This window comes from Pseudoliparis swirei, chromosome 23 (assembly GCF_029220125.1).
Source record: "Pseudoliparis swirei isolate HS2019 ecotype Mariana Trench chromosome 23, NWPU_hadal_v1, whole genome shotgun sequence".
NCBI lineage: Eukaryota > Metazoa > Chordata > Actinopteri > Perciformes > Liparidae > Pseudoliparis > Pseudoliparis swirei.
This window is the reverse complement of record NC_079410.1, coordinates 10,317,396-10,334,026: the sequence shown is the minus strand read 5'-3', so window position 1 is coordinate 10,334,026 and position 16,631 is coordinate 10,317,396. Positions and strand designations below refer to the sequence as shown.

Here is a 16,631-nt window from a genome sequence, read left to right as displayed (position 1 = left end):
GCTATTGAGGCGGCAGATCAGTTACTTCTGCCGCTCCGCAGCCTCGGGGGAGTTGGCTCAAGATCACTTGTCTTTGATAAGGTCCTCGTCGAGCTGCAGCTGCAACTTCGCGATCTGGGGATAAGATTAGTGAAACGTGGCAAAAAAACAGAAAACAACAAAAAAGAAACTCGCGTTTTGGGAAATAAACCGAGCAGTCGTTTAAAATACGTTTCATCCCGAGTGGATAAGACGCATTCGCGCGGCTGCGACGCTGGTTTTCGCGTTTACGTTTTTTTTCGGAGGCGTTCGAGCCGCAATTGTTTTGTATGCAGCTGCCAGGACCTGGCGGTCGGTGCCTCGCTTTGAAGTGCGCTGCTCCAGCCTGTCGGCTCAGTTGGTGTCGGAGTCGCCTACAGGAGAGACCTAACGTGCGGCATGGCAGCCTGAAACCAGAGGGAGGAGAAAAGGAGGAGGAGGAAGAAAAGCGCTGTTTTTTTCTCTTTTTTTCTCTTCCTCTCGAGTGCTTTTTCCCCCTTCTTCTTCTTCTCACCATAAACCGACTCAGACCTGAACGGGACTGTATGTGTGTGGACGCGTCGCAGGGAGACGAGTACTGTGGATTATACGCGTTTTTACCCCCGATGTGGATAAAAAACAACAACAACAACTGGAGTTTTATTTGAGGAGAGAAAAACTCGTGGATCGATGGTAAGTTACACGAGTGAGTGCGTCCTCAAACTGGCCCCCATTGGAGTTCCCTTTGATGTGCTGTTGACTCCCCTTTGAAGTATCGTTGGGGGGGAAATGACCCGCTTTTCTCACGTTTAAAATATACACACGCGAGATATACGTTTCTGTATAATTCGTTTTGTATTTCTTTTCTTTTTCGGCATGCTTTGATTCCGCGTTTTAAAGTTAAAGATAAATTTTTTAAGAAGTCCTCTGATTTTTTTTTTTTTTTTTTGAGGGATTCCTCCCCCACAAGTTGTGAGACTTTGGTGGACTTGGGATTGGACGTTTTTGTAGAGAGCTGTTGTTTCTTCGCCTTAGAGAAACGTCCAAGGACTAAACGTCTGTGTTGACGTGAGTGCGGTTTGTGTGTGATTACATATGACTGTTGAAGAGTTTATAATTATTTATTGTTTGAAGAAGTTGCCGAAAGGCGGTTTGGTAAAAGATCAAAGAGTTGTGGAACAGGTTGGCAACGTGACCGCTTGTCGGCGATACAAAGTGACATCTGACACACTGTAACGGAGAAGACATCCAATGTAACAACGAGCTCATCACCATCATCATCATCATCATCACCATCATCATCATCCTCTCTGCGGTCACTGAGCAAGCAGGCGATATTTGGGTGTTGTTTTTTTTGGATACATATGAGCACATCCAAGCTCCAGAAGTATAATTATCCACAACACATCGGCCAGCTGAGCAGTTATAACTCATTAATAACTACATCGGTCACATCTCTCCCCAGTTTGTTCCCACGTCGGTGTCCTACAGGTATCCCCCAAAACACACACACACACACACAGAGAGAGAAAAGTGGCAGTGGGCTGCGAGAAAGACCATGTGGTCTCATTCTGCCGCCGGCAGCCCGGCTCCATCAGGCGGGATGGGTCCGGGAGCGTCACCGAAGCCGCGTCCCGTTTGGAGGGTCGATGACTTATTAATGGCCATCAGCTCATAGCGCGCGCGCGGTTTACTACTACTAGTGCTGTTACCAGCATAACAGGACGTATATTTCGCCTCGTGCATCGCTCAGGTGGTTTTTCTGCTCGATTATGAAAATGTATGTGTGTGTGTGTGTGTGAGTGAGGGTGTGTGTGAAATTGTTAATGTAACCAATAGCGGCTCGGTAGAACTCACATTCCAGGTTTGAGAGATGAAGAAATGCTGTTTATGTAATGCTGCTGCTGCAGCGGGTTCTCACATTTATTTTCTCTGCAGAAGTCAGTGAGGGTCTGAAGAAGAAAAAAAGACTCGCTGCCCCCCCTGCCCCCCTTTCTGTGTGTGTTTGAAGTTGGGGCGGATCTGGTTGTGATTAGATCAATACTTATTGTGTTTCAGAGAGAAGACGGGCGGCCAGAGAGAAGCTCCCCCGCTGACAGAAGAGAGTGAGGAGATTACAGTAGAAGCTCGGAGGAGGAGCAGGAGGAGGAGGAGGAGGCGAACAGCACACGGGCTCTCCGCCGCCTTCGGAGCCATGAGCCGGGCGCTTGTGGACCACATCGCCAGCAGTTTCCGCGAAGATGCCCCAAGACCCCCGGTGCCGGGGGAGGAGGGCGAGGCGCCCTGCTGCCCCGGCAAACTCGCCGCGATGAAGCCCCTGGAGCCCCCCAAGTCGGTTCCGCTCGGCTCCCCCGGGTCCTCGGCGAGGAGGAACGAGGACGGACTCGGGGAGCCGGAGGGCAGCGCCTCCCCGGACTCCCCGCTCTCCCGCTGGACGAAGTCGTTGCACTCGCTGCTCGGCGACCAGGACGGGGCGCTCCTCTTCAGGACGTTCCTGGAGCGGGAGAAGTGCGTCGACGCGCTAGACTTTTGGTTCGCCTGCAATGGTTTCCGGCAGATGGACGTCAAGGAGACCAAGACGCAGAGAGTCGCCAAAGCCATCCACAAGCGCTACATCGAGAACGACAGCATTGTCGCCAAGCAGCTCAAGCCCGCGACGAAAACCTTCATCCGGGACAACATCAAGCGGCAGCACATCGACTCCGCGATGTTCGACCAGGCGCAGACGGAGATCCAAGCCGACATGGAGGAGCACGCGTACCAGATGTTTCTGACTTCTGACGTTTACATCGAGTACGTGCGGACTGGGGGGGAGAACCCGAATCACGTCCACTCGAGCGGCTTGGTGGACCTGAAAGCCGGATGTGGATACATGCCCACGCTCATCGAGGAGGAGGAGTGGAGTTGTGATTTCAAAGCCAAAGCGCTGCTTGGATTGTCGGCGAAGGCGCAGAGGGCCACCGCGTCCACGCGGGCGGTGGAGGTGATGGAAAGGGGATACAGGTACGAGGGCTGCAGCTCTTCTTCTTTTTTAAGCCCTTCAGCTTAGGCTGCATGCTGTACATGGTGGTGGCTCACATTTCAGGCGACTGCAGCATTTCCCTCATGCAGCACCTCTCAACATCAGTTAGGGTTACTTTAGAGTTTGGAGAAAACTCTGTCTGTCTTTCTCTCCCTGGCTCTCTTGCCCCTCTCACCATCTCCATCTCCAGCAGCAGCAGTCTTCTTCTTCTTCTTCTTCTTCTGCTGCTGCTGCTGGCGCTCTCCTGGATTTCCGGGGCTTTGAAATAGTCCAGCAGAATGAGGGATCGTCTTCCATGAGGGAAAGTTCACAGAGCACGGCTGGCTCTGGCCCCAGCCGGCAAATAATAGATGATGCCATTGCCGTGCTATGCCTCCCCCGTAGTGTCCTCAAGTCTTTTGGCAGAGATGTAAATCTATAGCAGATCTATAGCACTGAGAGCTGGATGCTCTATTGCTTCATTTCGATGTTTCATTATGAGCCTTTGCATATCTGACCGTCCATTTCTAGACGGGGCAGCATCAAAGTAAAACAAAATGCATGCTTCTTCTTTTTTTGAGAGTAGTTTGTACATATATTTAATGTTTGCCGGGGCAGCTTCTCATGTTGCTCTGGGACACTCATTTGCAAATGAACCATTGAGTGTAACAAAGCCGACAGCTACCTGCCCGCTCTGGGCAACGTGGACTGACAGCTTGTGCGTGATGACAGGGGTGGGTGTGTGTGTGGGGGGGGGGGGGGCTTTCCTACAGTGTGATGCTTGTTGCTCAAAGTGAGAGTGCGGTCCTCTTTTGACACAAAGCCCCCCCCCCATTGTCCCCCTTACAGTTTCAAAACATGTGGAACTCATTTCTACCTTTTTCCCCGCGTCCCTCTCCTCCTCACCTCTTTTCATCTGGCTCTAAAAACAAACCCTGAACGGCAGCAGCTACAGTACAGAATCAACACCCACCTCCCCACCAAATCCCTCTCACTCTCTTCTTGTTTTGCGTCAATTCTCCCCCCCCCCCCCCCTCTCTCTTTCTGCTCACCCGCCTTCACTTTTATGTTGTTTTTTTCCTTTCAAAAACTTGGGGATGGGGACTACGAAGCATGCTTTTGGAGCGAAAATGAGGGGATAGAAAGCGTAAAGCGGAAGGACAGAGGATGGGGGGTGAGGGGGGGGGCAGTGCACCTCATGAAAGAAAGGGAGGGAGGAGAAAGGATAAATGAGGGGGTGAGAGAGAGGCAGGGAGGGAAGAATGCAAGGCCAGCTGTGTTAAATACCTGACTCTTTGCAAGCCCCTCTGAAGGTCAGCCTGGAGCTGGGGGCCTACAGCTTTAGTCCTGCTGGGTCTCTCCCTCACGAAGACCCCCCCCCCCCTTTTTTTCCTCTCCCCTTTCTTTCCTTCTCTGACACACTCTCATGCTTCTGCTCTATACTTTTTCTTTTTTCTCTCCCTCTCCCCCCTTTTTCTCCTCCTCCTCCTGTGCCATGGCAAGAATGCATGCACAGCAGGAGATGAATGGTGAGGAAAGAGTGAGTGTGAATGAGAGAAATGGAAAGAGAGAAATTGTGGGCTACTTAAGAGTACATAAATGGGGCAAAAAGGAGACAAACCACAGTGTTCCCAGTGCAGATTATCTTCTATTGGAAGGGTGGAGGTTGCCAGGCCACAGCGTAGCTGCTCACATTCATTCATAACAGGGTGTCGTTGATGTAGCCGAGAGAGACATATTCACACATTCATCTCTTCTTTCTCTTCTGTGTTATTAAAAGCTCAGAGGTTGCAGCCTGTCCTGACCCCCAACACGAGTGGAATACAAACGACACGTCCCCCACCTGTTGGATCCCGTTTCACCGCGTTGCGTTTGTGTCGGTCTGACGTCTGTTGTCGTTCCCTCCTCAGATCGTACAAGCGAGGAGACGCGCTCAACCCCGGCCACGTGGGCTCCTTCGCCCCGGTCAGCAGCACCAACGACAGCGAGGTGTCCAGTGACGCCCTGACCGACGATGCCATGTCCATGACTGACAGCAGTGTGTAAGTGAATATTAACCAAACACCAGCATGTGAGTGCGAGAGAATGGCTTTCAGTAATGTGAAATGAGGTGCTGTGAGAATAGAAAAATACAAATGAAGGGGCGACTGAAGAGTGTTTTGCTGAAGTGAGAATATTGGTGAACTGTGGCTCCTTTTGAAACGTTTAGAGTTGGCTGGAGCAGCCGGGATAAAACGAGTCAGTCCCACGTCCCATCCCGGTGTGTCCTAAACGCTTTCAGTATTATACTTTTAACATTACACTGTCAATAGAGAGAGAGACATTGTGAGTATAGAAGACATTCATTTAGTGCATTAACTGACACTGTGAGTAAGACAAACAAATACGACTTAAGTTTCGTCCATAAAGTCTCACAAGTTCAGTTCCTGCAGCTTGTTTTGTCTGACCAACAATCCCAAAACTCCAAAACATGTTACATTTACAATAAAACAGAGAAAATCCACATTTTATTAACCCGAAGTGAGCAAATGTTTGGCAGCTTTGCTTCGGTGACGCAAACGTTTGGTCGACCGTCAAAAGTGTCGTTAATGAACCGCCGACGGATTGACTAATCAAGGAGTCGGCCGAAGGGCTCTGCCTCTGTCCACATGTGGCTGCTGCTTATCTGTGTACGTGCCCGGGGCCTCGTTCTTCAAAAGGAGCACTTGGCGTAATCACGTGTCTCTCTCAAGCGACGGTGTGCTGTGAAGTCATTGCGCTCAGGTCAGCCGGTTTTCAGGACGGAACGCAGAAAGATGTCGGTACAAGTTCTACTTCATCTCACACGGGAGGCGTCGAGGCCTACGTGGATGATGTCACTGAAGCAGCAAGGTTAACCATGAGCTCGCTGAAGATACTGAGATACGGAGGTTCAGGGCAGCCAGTGGGCCGGGCTGCACATAAATATGGCAGCTATAAAGAGTGCTTTTTTTACAACAGGCTCCTCTGCTCTGGCATATCTCTAGACAGCCCTGCTTCAAAGAGGCCGAGGCCCATATAGTCCTATTCTGCTGTACTTTGCCCAGTGCAGTGACAAAGCCCTGGCCGCAGGGACTCGACCCCCCCCACACACACACACACACACACACACACACACACACACACACCTCTCAGTTCCTGCCTGCTCTGGCCTTGATCAGAATATCTGCCTCTCTTTAGGTCAGTTAAAAGGACCCATAAACATTTGAATCTCATTTACAGATAAAGAAAAGAATTGAAAAGAAAAGAAAAAAAGCAACGGGGGAGGAGGCGCTTTTTTTTTTGCGGTGGGAAGAGAAAGAGAGTGGTGGAGGGAGGGAGGGGGGGGATTTTTGCTTATATCTTATTTATGGATTTGCTTGGACGCTGGGGAATGCTGCTGCGCAGACTTCAAACATTACCTTATCTTACAAACCAGCCTTTTGATGTGCGGAGATCAGAGGCTTGCCAAGCAGCGCTTGCCAAATGAAGATTGGGAGGGGAAGGGGGGGGGGGGGGGCTTATGCGCATGACTGTGGCATTTCAAAGCAAAAGTGGAAAAGTGCTCCTCAGTGAGGCTGGGTCACCAGACAACTGCTGTTTAGCGTGGAGAAAAGACGCTGTTTTACACTGTCAAGCGCTTCAGTTTGAAGCTTGAGCTTTGCGGTTTGTTGTTTGATTAAATCTTTTGAGCCAGTCAGCCACGCGGTCCCTCGGATAGATTGAACCAGGTTAGCTGCACCCTTGGGTCCTGTCCTGCAGTGGCTCTTTGAATCAGTATAATGAGTTGCTAATGCTAAAAGTGTCCTCCGCTCAACATAAAAGTCAGTAGGGGAATGCTAATGCTGTCCGGCAGAGGAGAGTGTGTGTAGCAGTGTGTGTGTGTGTTGTGTAAAAAAGGAATGGCCATCAGGATAGCCAGTGATGTGCTGGAGCCAGAGATGAAAATGTAATTTCTAGGGCAAACCAACCCTCCTACCTCCTCACTCCAAACCGTGTCACCCGGTGACACACAAATGTAAACGGAAATGTTGACATTACTTACCCCAGAGTGTCTTTTTTTGGGGGTCCTTAAATGAAATCTAAAAGATTGGTAGGGGAAAGGGAGGTGGGGGGGTAATTGATTCGATTTATCTTTGCTTGAACTTTGTTTGATCTACCCAGTTAGCTAATAAGCTTCTTCCTGAATGGCTGTTTAGTCGTAAATGATGTATCCGCTGAGGTGGTTGACCTTTTGTGGTCTGTCTGTGCTCCCCCAGAGATGGCATCCCTCCGTACAAACTGGGCTCAAAGAAACAGCTCCACCGAGAGATGCAGCGCAACATGAGGATGAACAGTCAAGTCTCTCTGCCTGCTTTCCCTGTAAGTACACAAAAGCACACAAACAAACGCACACAAACACGCACACGCACCGAAGTCTTTTCTAACCCGGGTCCCACAGTGTGATCTCCAGACCGCGCTCGGTTCCGGGTCTCTTGGTTCTATGAATAGTACCGCGCAAACTGTATTCGGCATTCTCAAATCAGCACGAGCAAAGATCTGAAGAGTGATGTCGGAGACTCAGCCTCCCACTCAAACACACGCACACACACTATTATGAGTGTGCACGCACACACACACACACACAAACACGAGCCCCCTCGCTACCTTTGGTGTCACCTACACCCCCCCATTAGGGTTCCTTGAAGTCTGCGGAGACGAGGGGGGTCTCTAAGCTGTTTATCGCCGAAGCGCTCGGAACACGCCGGGGTTTTTACTTCCCCACCGATGCTGTAAATATGGAAAACAGGGAGAAATGAGGAAGATCTCTGCCGCTTTATCCCGAGGGCTCTGAAATCAGCCCGCTTCCCCAACAAAAACACAAAGATACTCCGACACATTCACACGCACAGGCAGCGCTTTGATCCGAGGATGAATGGAGCAAACGCACAGGGAAGTGACAACTTCCAACAGAGCTGGCCCCCTTTTTTTTCTTCTTCTTCTTCTTTTTTTTTTCTTCCACAGCACCCCCCCGCCCGCCCGCCCCCTACATATACACACAGACTGCCAGCCGCCCTCCCTTAAGAGTATGGGATCTCAGGGAAGAGTGTGTCATGTGAGCTCTCAGTGGGTCAGAGGGGAGGTGGTGGCTTAAGGCTTAAGAGAGGCCAACTTCAGTTTGAGAGAAGACCGGCAAAGGAGGTCCTTCTTGCGGAAGAAGTAGTTAAAGAAGCCGCTTGTTAGAAATGAACTTGCTGTCGCCTTCCTTTATTGTCAATGAGACACGCAGCAAGTGTTACTTGTATGGGGTAAACATCCACCGATTGGTTCTCGCCGCTCCTCGCTCACTGTCCCGCTTTTGCTTTATTTTCGCTTTTGTTCTTGTTTTGGTTTCCCCGTCTGATTTTTGGCGATGGCTTCCATTCCCATGGTGCACCAGCCCCAGGCTCCATCAGACAGTGCCTCTTTTTCTCACTCTTTTCTCCCCTTCATCCCTACTACAAAGGGTCGGGGGGGGGGGAAACAAAAAAAAAGAGGAAGAAAAATCAAGAAAGCCCCTGTGCAAAAATGCAAATAATTTAAGATGTGTGCGAACACACACACACACACGCGCACACACACTCACTCATACTGTCACTATAGTGTACCTCAAAGGTGCCCAGTGTGTGACAAGGGGGGGGGGGAATACATTACCTCAACCTTTCTGATCTCTCATCCTTTTTTGGCACCTTTATCTCTTATCTCTTTCTTTCAGTCCTTCCCTCTCTTCATCCCCCCCCCCCTTCCCTGCTAGCACACATCTCTGCATCTCAACTTCTTCCATTTCTTTTTAATCCCTCATTCTTTCCTCCCTGGAGTTCTCTTCCACCCCCTGTCGATATGTGGCTTTTATTCCGAGATGTAAAGCCACTGCTTCCCATCTATCTATCCCTCCATCCCCCCCTCCACAACCCCCCCACTGAGCGTTTGATATTTGACGAGAAAGCCTTTGAAGTGAGCCGACTTTAAAAAGGCCTGCTGATGATGACAGGGGGAACCAGCCGAGGCCTCGCCCAGCATGACCACACACACCCCTTGAAACAACCCCGTAGCCCTGGGTGCCCGTGATCAGTACCACCGATGGCGGAGCAGGCGCCGGGGAAGAACAATCCGTAAATGTGGAGACTGGCGAGGGGAGAGGAGAATGGCGATGTCTGTGGAAGTGAGCGGGGGGGGGTGCTTGATCGCGGAGGTTGTGACCCACGACATACGACACAGTCGCTAACGCAGCTCCTTCTCCCCAAAGCGAACTCGCCGTCCTCCGAAGGAGATGGTCCCGATGCAGCCGTCGGAGTTCGCAGCTCAGCTCATCTCCCGCCTGGAGAGCCTGAAGAGAAAGCAGGACACCATCAACTCTCTGGAGGAGAAGCTGCAGCAGATTCGGGAGGTGTGTGTGACATTTTGTTGTCGTCGTCGTTGTTTTTATTACTGGAAAAGTCAACTGTCTTGTAAATTAATTCATTCATTTTGAAGTTCCTCAGTTGATAATTGTGCATGTCTTGTTGCCAGGAGGAGGAAAAAGAAGACGCGGAGATCGTGGGAAGTGCCCACCAGCTCTCCCCCCACCCCTTGGCCCTCCTCCCCGGCTCCTCTGACGAGGACCCGCAGGCGATTCTGGACGAACACCTGTCTCGCGTCCTGAAGACCCCCGGCTGCCAGTCCCCCGCTGTCGCCCGCCACTCGCCTCGCTCCGGCTCCCCGGAGCACAGGCCCGCCGCGCGGCCGGGCTTCGGGAACAGGACCCCGGCGAGGACGGGGCCCTCCAGCTCCGACCAAGGGGCCAACTCACCGGCCCCGGGCGCCAGCAGGACCATCGTGAGCCGGCAGAGCACGAAACACATCCACCACCACTACATCCACCATCACGCCGGTCCCAAGACGAAGGAGCAGATCGAAAGGGAGGCCGCCCTCAGGGTGCACGACCTGTGCTCCGGCGGCGGCGAGTGTCAGCCGTACGAGCGCATCCGCAGCCTGGGCAGGGAGGCGTGCGGCGCCGTGTCCACAGACAACTGCGTGGGGTGAGTGGCGAGCATCCTCTATCTCGGCTCTCACGCGCTGATTGGCTGACGAGGAACTGCGCTAACTGTCCCTCTCGCCTCCTCCCAGGCGGTCCAGCTCTCTGTCCAGACGCGTGTGTCTGTCGGGGTTGGAGGACGCAGCAGCGGAGCGGTGTATGGAGGCCTGCGGGCCGTTACAGCTGCCCAGCGACACAACAGACCCCGCCCAGAATGTGCTGCAGTGGATCCTGGAGAGTAAACGACAAGGCCGGCACAAGTCTCACAGGTAAGCCGGCGCCGGCGCCCGGGCCTCTTGGGGGGGGGGTCTCCATTCACGCCCCGCCGTGTCACGTCGTTGATGCGTGTGGTCGTCTTAACTCCCTTTTCTCTCTCGCAGTATCCAGAGCGCCAAGAAGTCCTTCGGCGGCGCGCCCGCGCAGCCGCACATGTGGGGCGGCGGCGGAAGCTGCGGCCACCTGCGAAGCCACCAGCCGGCCCAGCCGTTCATCCAGGACACGGCCATGCCGCCGCTGCCCCCGCCCAACACGTTGGCCCAGCTGGAGGAGGCCTGCCGCCGGCTGGAGGAGGTCTCCACCAAGACCCCCAAGCAACGGTACACAGAGGCCACAGCGCGGCTGTTGGATGTCGCTCTGAGCTCTTGATGATTTGTTGTTCTTAATATTTCGACGCCCGACGGATCCGTGTGCATCGTCGACCCTCGTGGTAACGTTGACGCCGTATCTCTTCCCAGGCATCCAATGTCCAGTGTCCAGCAAGAGAAGAGCCACCTAGTGCCTGTCCAGGCCGAGGGGTCCGTCCCTCCGTCTGTGGCCAGTCCCAGCCCCGTCGGCCTCCAGTCAGAAGAGTACGATGCCTCTCGCGTCCTGCCCTCCCCCTCCTCTCTCTGCTCCTCTTCCTCCTCTTCTCAGCCATAACCTCCACCTTGCAGTGTACTTCTACCCTTTTAACTCTTCACCATCTGCTGCTCACCGCACATGTAGGGAGACAGGCCACTCGTCACTTGCACATCACACACACACACACACACACACCGACATAGAGACACTTAAAAGAGAAGGTGACCCCCTTTTGCTCAGTTTATTTTAAGCTTGGCTCACAGATGCCTGGCTCTGCTTCTGTTTGCATGAATCTTGTGTAATTGTGTAGCGTGTGTAGTCACTGCACCACCTGACTGGACTGTACCCTTTCATATATATATATATGAATCATGTTAATTGGCCGTCCTTCAGTGAGCGGGCAGTCGGCCGGGGACGAGCAGAGCTTTGCAAAGAGAGCTCCTCTGAAGTGGGCCTACAAAGCCTTGGACATGGCTGAAGGGGAATAGATAATACTGTGCCCCCTTCTCCAAGCACACACATCACATGAGTACACACTGCCTGGTGGCACTAGGTCACTCGCTCACATGTGTTTTCTTCCGTCAGGGTGCTGCTCGGGCATCTCAGCCTTTGTCGATTGCCGTTAAAATATCTCTTCAAATGCCTCTTTTGATCATCATTGTCGTTATTGTGTCCACTCCTAACACGCCGCTCTCTCTTTTTGTCCATTCGCAGGACGAAGGAGGCGAAAAAGGGTTTAGGAGGCGAGACGGTGGTGACGTATTTCTTCTGTGGCGAGGAGATCCCCTACCGGAGGAACATGAAGAGCCACAGTCTCACCCTGAGCCACTTCAAGGAGCAGCTCCGCAAGAAGGGTAACTACAGGTGTGTAGATGGAAAATCGATGTCGGTTAAAGTTTTACAAGAGCGACGTGACGTGGACTTTTGCCACCGGTGCTTCTGTCATCACGAGATTGCCGGTCATAAAACGCTATCGGTTGATTGGCCTCGATGTAAAACAATGATTGAGAACACTGTGTTGCCTTTTTTGGAGTGTAAACAAAACCCATCTGGCACATGTGTATCGCTCTCAGTGTGGTACGTGAGCGCTGCGGCTGAATCGGTGTCGTCTCATCCCAACCCGGTGACATTTAAGACCCTGTAAATCTAAGCGGGCAGCTTAAAAGGAAACCGAGAGAGTCTCGTGTTCACGAGCTGAAAGGCTTCAAGCCAAACCGTCTCCAGGTCAATGGTAATCAGTGCCTGGGTGACCTTAAAGACCTGAGACATTCTCTCATTCACATGTGCTTTATCCACGTCTATGGAGCATTGTTATCGCTGTTTATTCCTGTATCTATTTGTGTGTGTGCAGTCAGATTCCGGCCTCTGTGGTTTTTGTATGTACGTGTTGAGGGGATGCAATGAAAAGGAAAGGACAGGAGGGAGGGCGGGTGGGTGGTGTGGGGGTGAGTGGAAGAGTTTGAACTGCAGCGATTTGGGTCCCATCTGGTATTGATTTCCATGCTAAGGCACACTTAATACACATGGCTTTGAAGCCCCGGCCTCTTTCATTTCAACCAACAAAGACTCACACAAATGGCCAGCGTGCAAATTCTTCACTGATGCTATCAGGGGCTCTTTTTCCCCCTTTCCCTCTGTGTGTGTGTGTGTGTGTGTGTGTGTGTGTGTGCAATGTTTACACATGTTGTAATCATTTTAGGGATATTTTTAAAAGGCAGATTGTTAGAGGCCTGATTCGCTTGTTCGCTGTACCTCAGTGCCATGACGGAGGTTTGCAGAGAGAGATATTTGACTTTGATTGCTCCTTTCCAGTTGGCATGAAAGGGAGACAATCAACCATCTGTTGTTGAAGCTGCCGAGGCCTCCAGGATGTGCGCGGCTTTAGAACGGTGTTGATAACCACAGGTATCAAACCGTTCCTTGAGGGATACAGCGAGGACAAAAAAATGAAGAAGGATTCTTCCCGTCCAGATGCATACGGCGTTTTTTGGATCATCAAATGCGACGAGCACTTAGCTCTGACTTCCCCACATCTGTCTGTTTGCCCCCCCCCCGTCCCCACCTCCCTCCATCTTCTTCTCTTCTCTCTGGCTCGCTGTCTCAGTTCCTGTGTCATAGCATCCACATTCTTTGGATAGAGCTGCGCGGCGCTTTAATAGCAGCCAGAAAATGTGTGGAGTTGGGTCATTTCAACATGGCAGCGGTTCAACAAAGAACAGTACTGCCGGGCCCTGCCAGACGATATTGGTGCCAGATGTCAGTGCAAACGGAGAGAGAGAGAGAGAGAGAGAGAGAGAGAGAGAGAGAGAGAGAGAGAGAGAGAGAGAGAGAGAGAGAGAGAGAGAGAGAGAGAGAGAGAGAGAGAGAGAGAGAGAGAGAGAGAGAAAGGGGATAACAGATCTAGCCACATAAAACATGTTCCAGTGGAAATGTTGTCTTTCTCTGTCTCTCTCTCTGTCTCTCTCAGCAGAAAATATCTTGGCCTTTTGAATATCTAAAATCACGTCACGTGTTCTTTAAAAAAAAATAGTTGTCTCCTTCCGCCGCCATACAGTGAAGGAGGATTTCATCATCGGGCGCGTCTTATGCTCTTTCATGTCCTCGTCTTCATCTACCTTGTCGTATTTACTCACTTTAGCTTCCTGAGAGAGACTTCATGTATATTCCGTCGATATCAGAGACTGACCGCCTTCTTGCCGATCGGCGCGTGTACACCTTTAAACGCTCCGCTTTTAGTATTGCATGTTCGACTCATTAAAAACAAAATGCTTACAAACATACTCGCATTCCAGGCGCCCCACACATGGAGCGGATCGAGGCATTTTTCCATTACATAGTTAATGAGCGAATTCTGAGACACACCACCCCTGCTGGCTTCTCTTCCTCTAAAAGGAGGATGGGGGGGGGGGGGGGTTACATCATTAATGGCCCAGTGAAGTCATGGCTGACGAGAAGCCCCTCCTTAGATTTTTGTTTTTTCCTACACACACACACACACACACACACAGAGAGTTGTCAGTCGGCTGCCCTTCCTATAGCTCACGCTATCGACGGGGGTAAGGAAGTACACAGTGTCCTCTTTCTCCTCCTCCACTTTGTCTCTGCTCTCTTTCTTTTGTCTCCGCAGTCATGAAACGGGGAAGCGCGTGAACGCCGCTGCACGTGTGTGTCCTCTAACGTGTGTAGGAGTCGGGTGTGTGTGTGTGTGTGTGGGGGGGGGGGGGGGTGGTTTGATGACGGACAGACTTGCAGGCACCCAACATGGTCAACCTTTTGTCACAGGACCCCTTCATTTGTACACTGGCCTAATTGGCCCCCGTTAGACGGGGCACGACTCACAACACGATGGAGAAAAAGGAAAGGAAGTACAAGAGGGAAAGAATGGAGGGAGGGAAGGGAGTGAGCCTCTTATTTTTGACTTTTTCGCAGCAGGTTACCACCCCACCCCGAGAAGTCGAGAGTCTGTAGCTCAGCAGGCTTGGTTGATTGTGTACCGAGTGGCTTTTCATGGTTGGCGGAAATGAGGCGAGATGTTTGAAGAAAAAAAAGGTCAACGGGGGCGGCGACAAGCTGTTTTGACTTTTCGGGTCTTTTCTTTTGCCTTCTAGCTCTGACGCCCGAATGTATTATGAGTTGCGTTTGTGTGTGGAGAAAAGAAGGAAAAAAAGTGCGTCTTTGGGTGTTGACTCTCTCTCTCTCTCGTCTCCTCTCTGTCAAAAGGTACTACTTCAAGAAGGCCAGCGACGAGTTCCAGTGCGGCGCCGTGTTCGAGGAGGTGTCAGACGACGGCTCCTTGCTGCCCACCTACCAGGGCAAGATCCTGGGCAAGGTGGAAAGGATGGAGTGAGACCTTCCCATGTTGTGGATTTTAAAACGGACTCTTCGCACCTCCGCGGACGTACTCCCTTCGTCTGCTCGCGCGCGGGGACGCGTCCTCTTCGGCGGAGACGCTCGGGACTGGAGACGCGGTTGAAGGAACGTTCACGAGGTTTGGGCCGATGGACCGGATGAACCAAAGCCAGGAGGACAAGTCATCGCTGATACGAGACGATTGCGTGAGCAGCTCGCCCTGAAGTGAAGAAGAAGAAGAAGAAAAAAGACTGTGTGTTGCTGGAGTGAAACGACTCTGAGACTCTAGGGGAATGACCACTCCTCCAAGAAGGCCGGGCGGTGGGTTCAAATCTGAGACTGACGGCCCACCTGACCCCTGCCTGCGCTGGCATCTGCCCATGAGGCACCCGCTAGCACGCCGCTAATATGTATATGCAGATATACATTGCATTGTATTGTGATGCTCGTATTGCTGTGTGAAGATTTCTATTGCTATTTATTGGACCCCGCCCCAACCCCATTATTCCATGGACAAGCTGCTTGGAGTTGGAGAAACTTCTCCAATTTTCCACATCCGTGATTTTATTTTGTCCCTCCTCCTGAGCATTAGTTCTCAAGCAAAGGAAATGGGTATTATTCATTTCCCGCCCCTCATATTGAACTATAAACTTCAACAATACCTCTTAAAAAAACAAAAGTCCACTCCTGTTCCTGTGGATTGAGCGGGACGTCACCTCTGATCTCTTGGCTGGAGAGCTACTGCTGAAGCTTTGAGAAAGGCTATCCATCACTTAAAAGTTTGATAATATATTTACTACTGCAGTGCTATGTGTGGCTACGTCCCCATCGGCTCTGAGGGGGAAAAAAGAAAAGAAAATAGAACAAAAATGCCATTAACGTTTAATTCCCCACTCTGGGACTCTGCCCAGCAGCCTTGGTCTGTCGCGTCTTAGTGCCTTTTGTTGAAGCGGCGCAGGCATCGCACAAGCAGCCTACGTGTTAACTAAGAGGAAAACCGCCCTGAACAGGTCCTAAAGTCCCCAAAATGTGTTTACACCAATATTAATATTTACCAACAAAAAGCTCTATTGTGTGCTCCCCCAACGTGCTTACCGATGTGATTGTGTGACTGAGTTGCTTTTGAGTATTTGAAACCTGCACTATGAGCTGCAGATGATGGTGATGATGATGATGATGTATACACTATGTCCATAGTGTTTTAATTGAGTACAGTAGCTGTGCCTACATGGATTCTTGCCGTGTTTTACCCAATTTTCAGGGTCCTGTTACTCCCTTGGTTTTTACAAGGGGCCTTATGTTGAAAAGATATTTTTATGCCTTTTTAGTATCCGTTTCATCATGTTTATGTTTTATAATATTTGTCATGGCTTCTTTGGCTCCACTTGTAAACTGTAAATTATGCGTTCTATAGAGCTCAGTTGAAAAGATGCCTCGGTACTTTAATTATTGTAATTATGAAGAGATGTAGCCTTTATTAAAATGTTCTATTTTTCAAATTATCAAATGGTTTCCCATGGTTTTGTGTGTGTGTGTGTGTGTGTGTATGTGTGTGTGTGTATATGGGTGTGTGTGTGTGTGTTTGGGTGTCCCGTTGCGAAGAGTGCATCCATTATCTGCTCTTAATTTACTCCCTGTTGGAACTTAAAACATGCAACATTAATTTGGCTTGCGTGTGTGTGTGTGTGTGTGTTTAATGAGACATTTCACAAAAATGCATGGCAGAAGGCATGAAAGAAAGGTGGATGTAAGTTATAGGTAGAGATCAGTGAGTCTGGGGTCAAATGTTTAAATAACAGGCATGAGAATCCCTCACCTTTCGGCGAAATTCGCCGTTTTGAAACCAAAATAGGTGACTTACGTGAACAGTGTAGATCCGAAGAGTTTTTGTTTTGGGGTGGGGGGGTCAATTGG

The 16,631-nt window shown here is 50.9% G+C and overlaps 1 protein-coding gene across 2 annotated transcripts; it reads left to right on the top strand.

Moving 5' to 3' along the window:
* The first annotated feature begins 206 nt into the window (after positions 1-206).
* axin2 (axin 2 (conductin, axil)) lies at positions 207-16,224 on the top strand. 2 transcript variants are annotated; one of them, XM_056407794.1, is made up of 11 exons: positions 207-690; positions 2,056-3,000; positions 4,909-5,040; positions 7,255-7,357; positions 9,261-9,401; positions 9,524-10,032; positions 10,121-10,297; positions 10,409-10,624; positions 10,763-10,876; positions 11,583-11,722; positions 14,589-16,224. In XM_056407794.1, exons 2-11 carry the CDS (start codon positions 2,192-2,194, stop codon positions 14,738-14,740), a joined length of 2,493 nt encoding a protein of 830 aa, XP_056263769.1. In that variant the 5' UTR covers positions 207-690; positions 2,056-2,191; the 3' UTR covers positions 14,741-16,224. The 2 variants fall into 2 exon arrangements, with proteins under 2 accessions (XP_056263769.1, XP_056263770.1); XM_056407795.1 differs by having other exon boundaries at positions 209-690; positions 11,583-11,732.
* Positions 16,225-16,631: the final 407 nt, after the last annotated feature.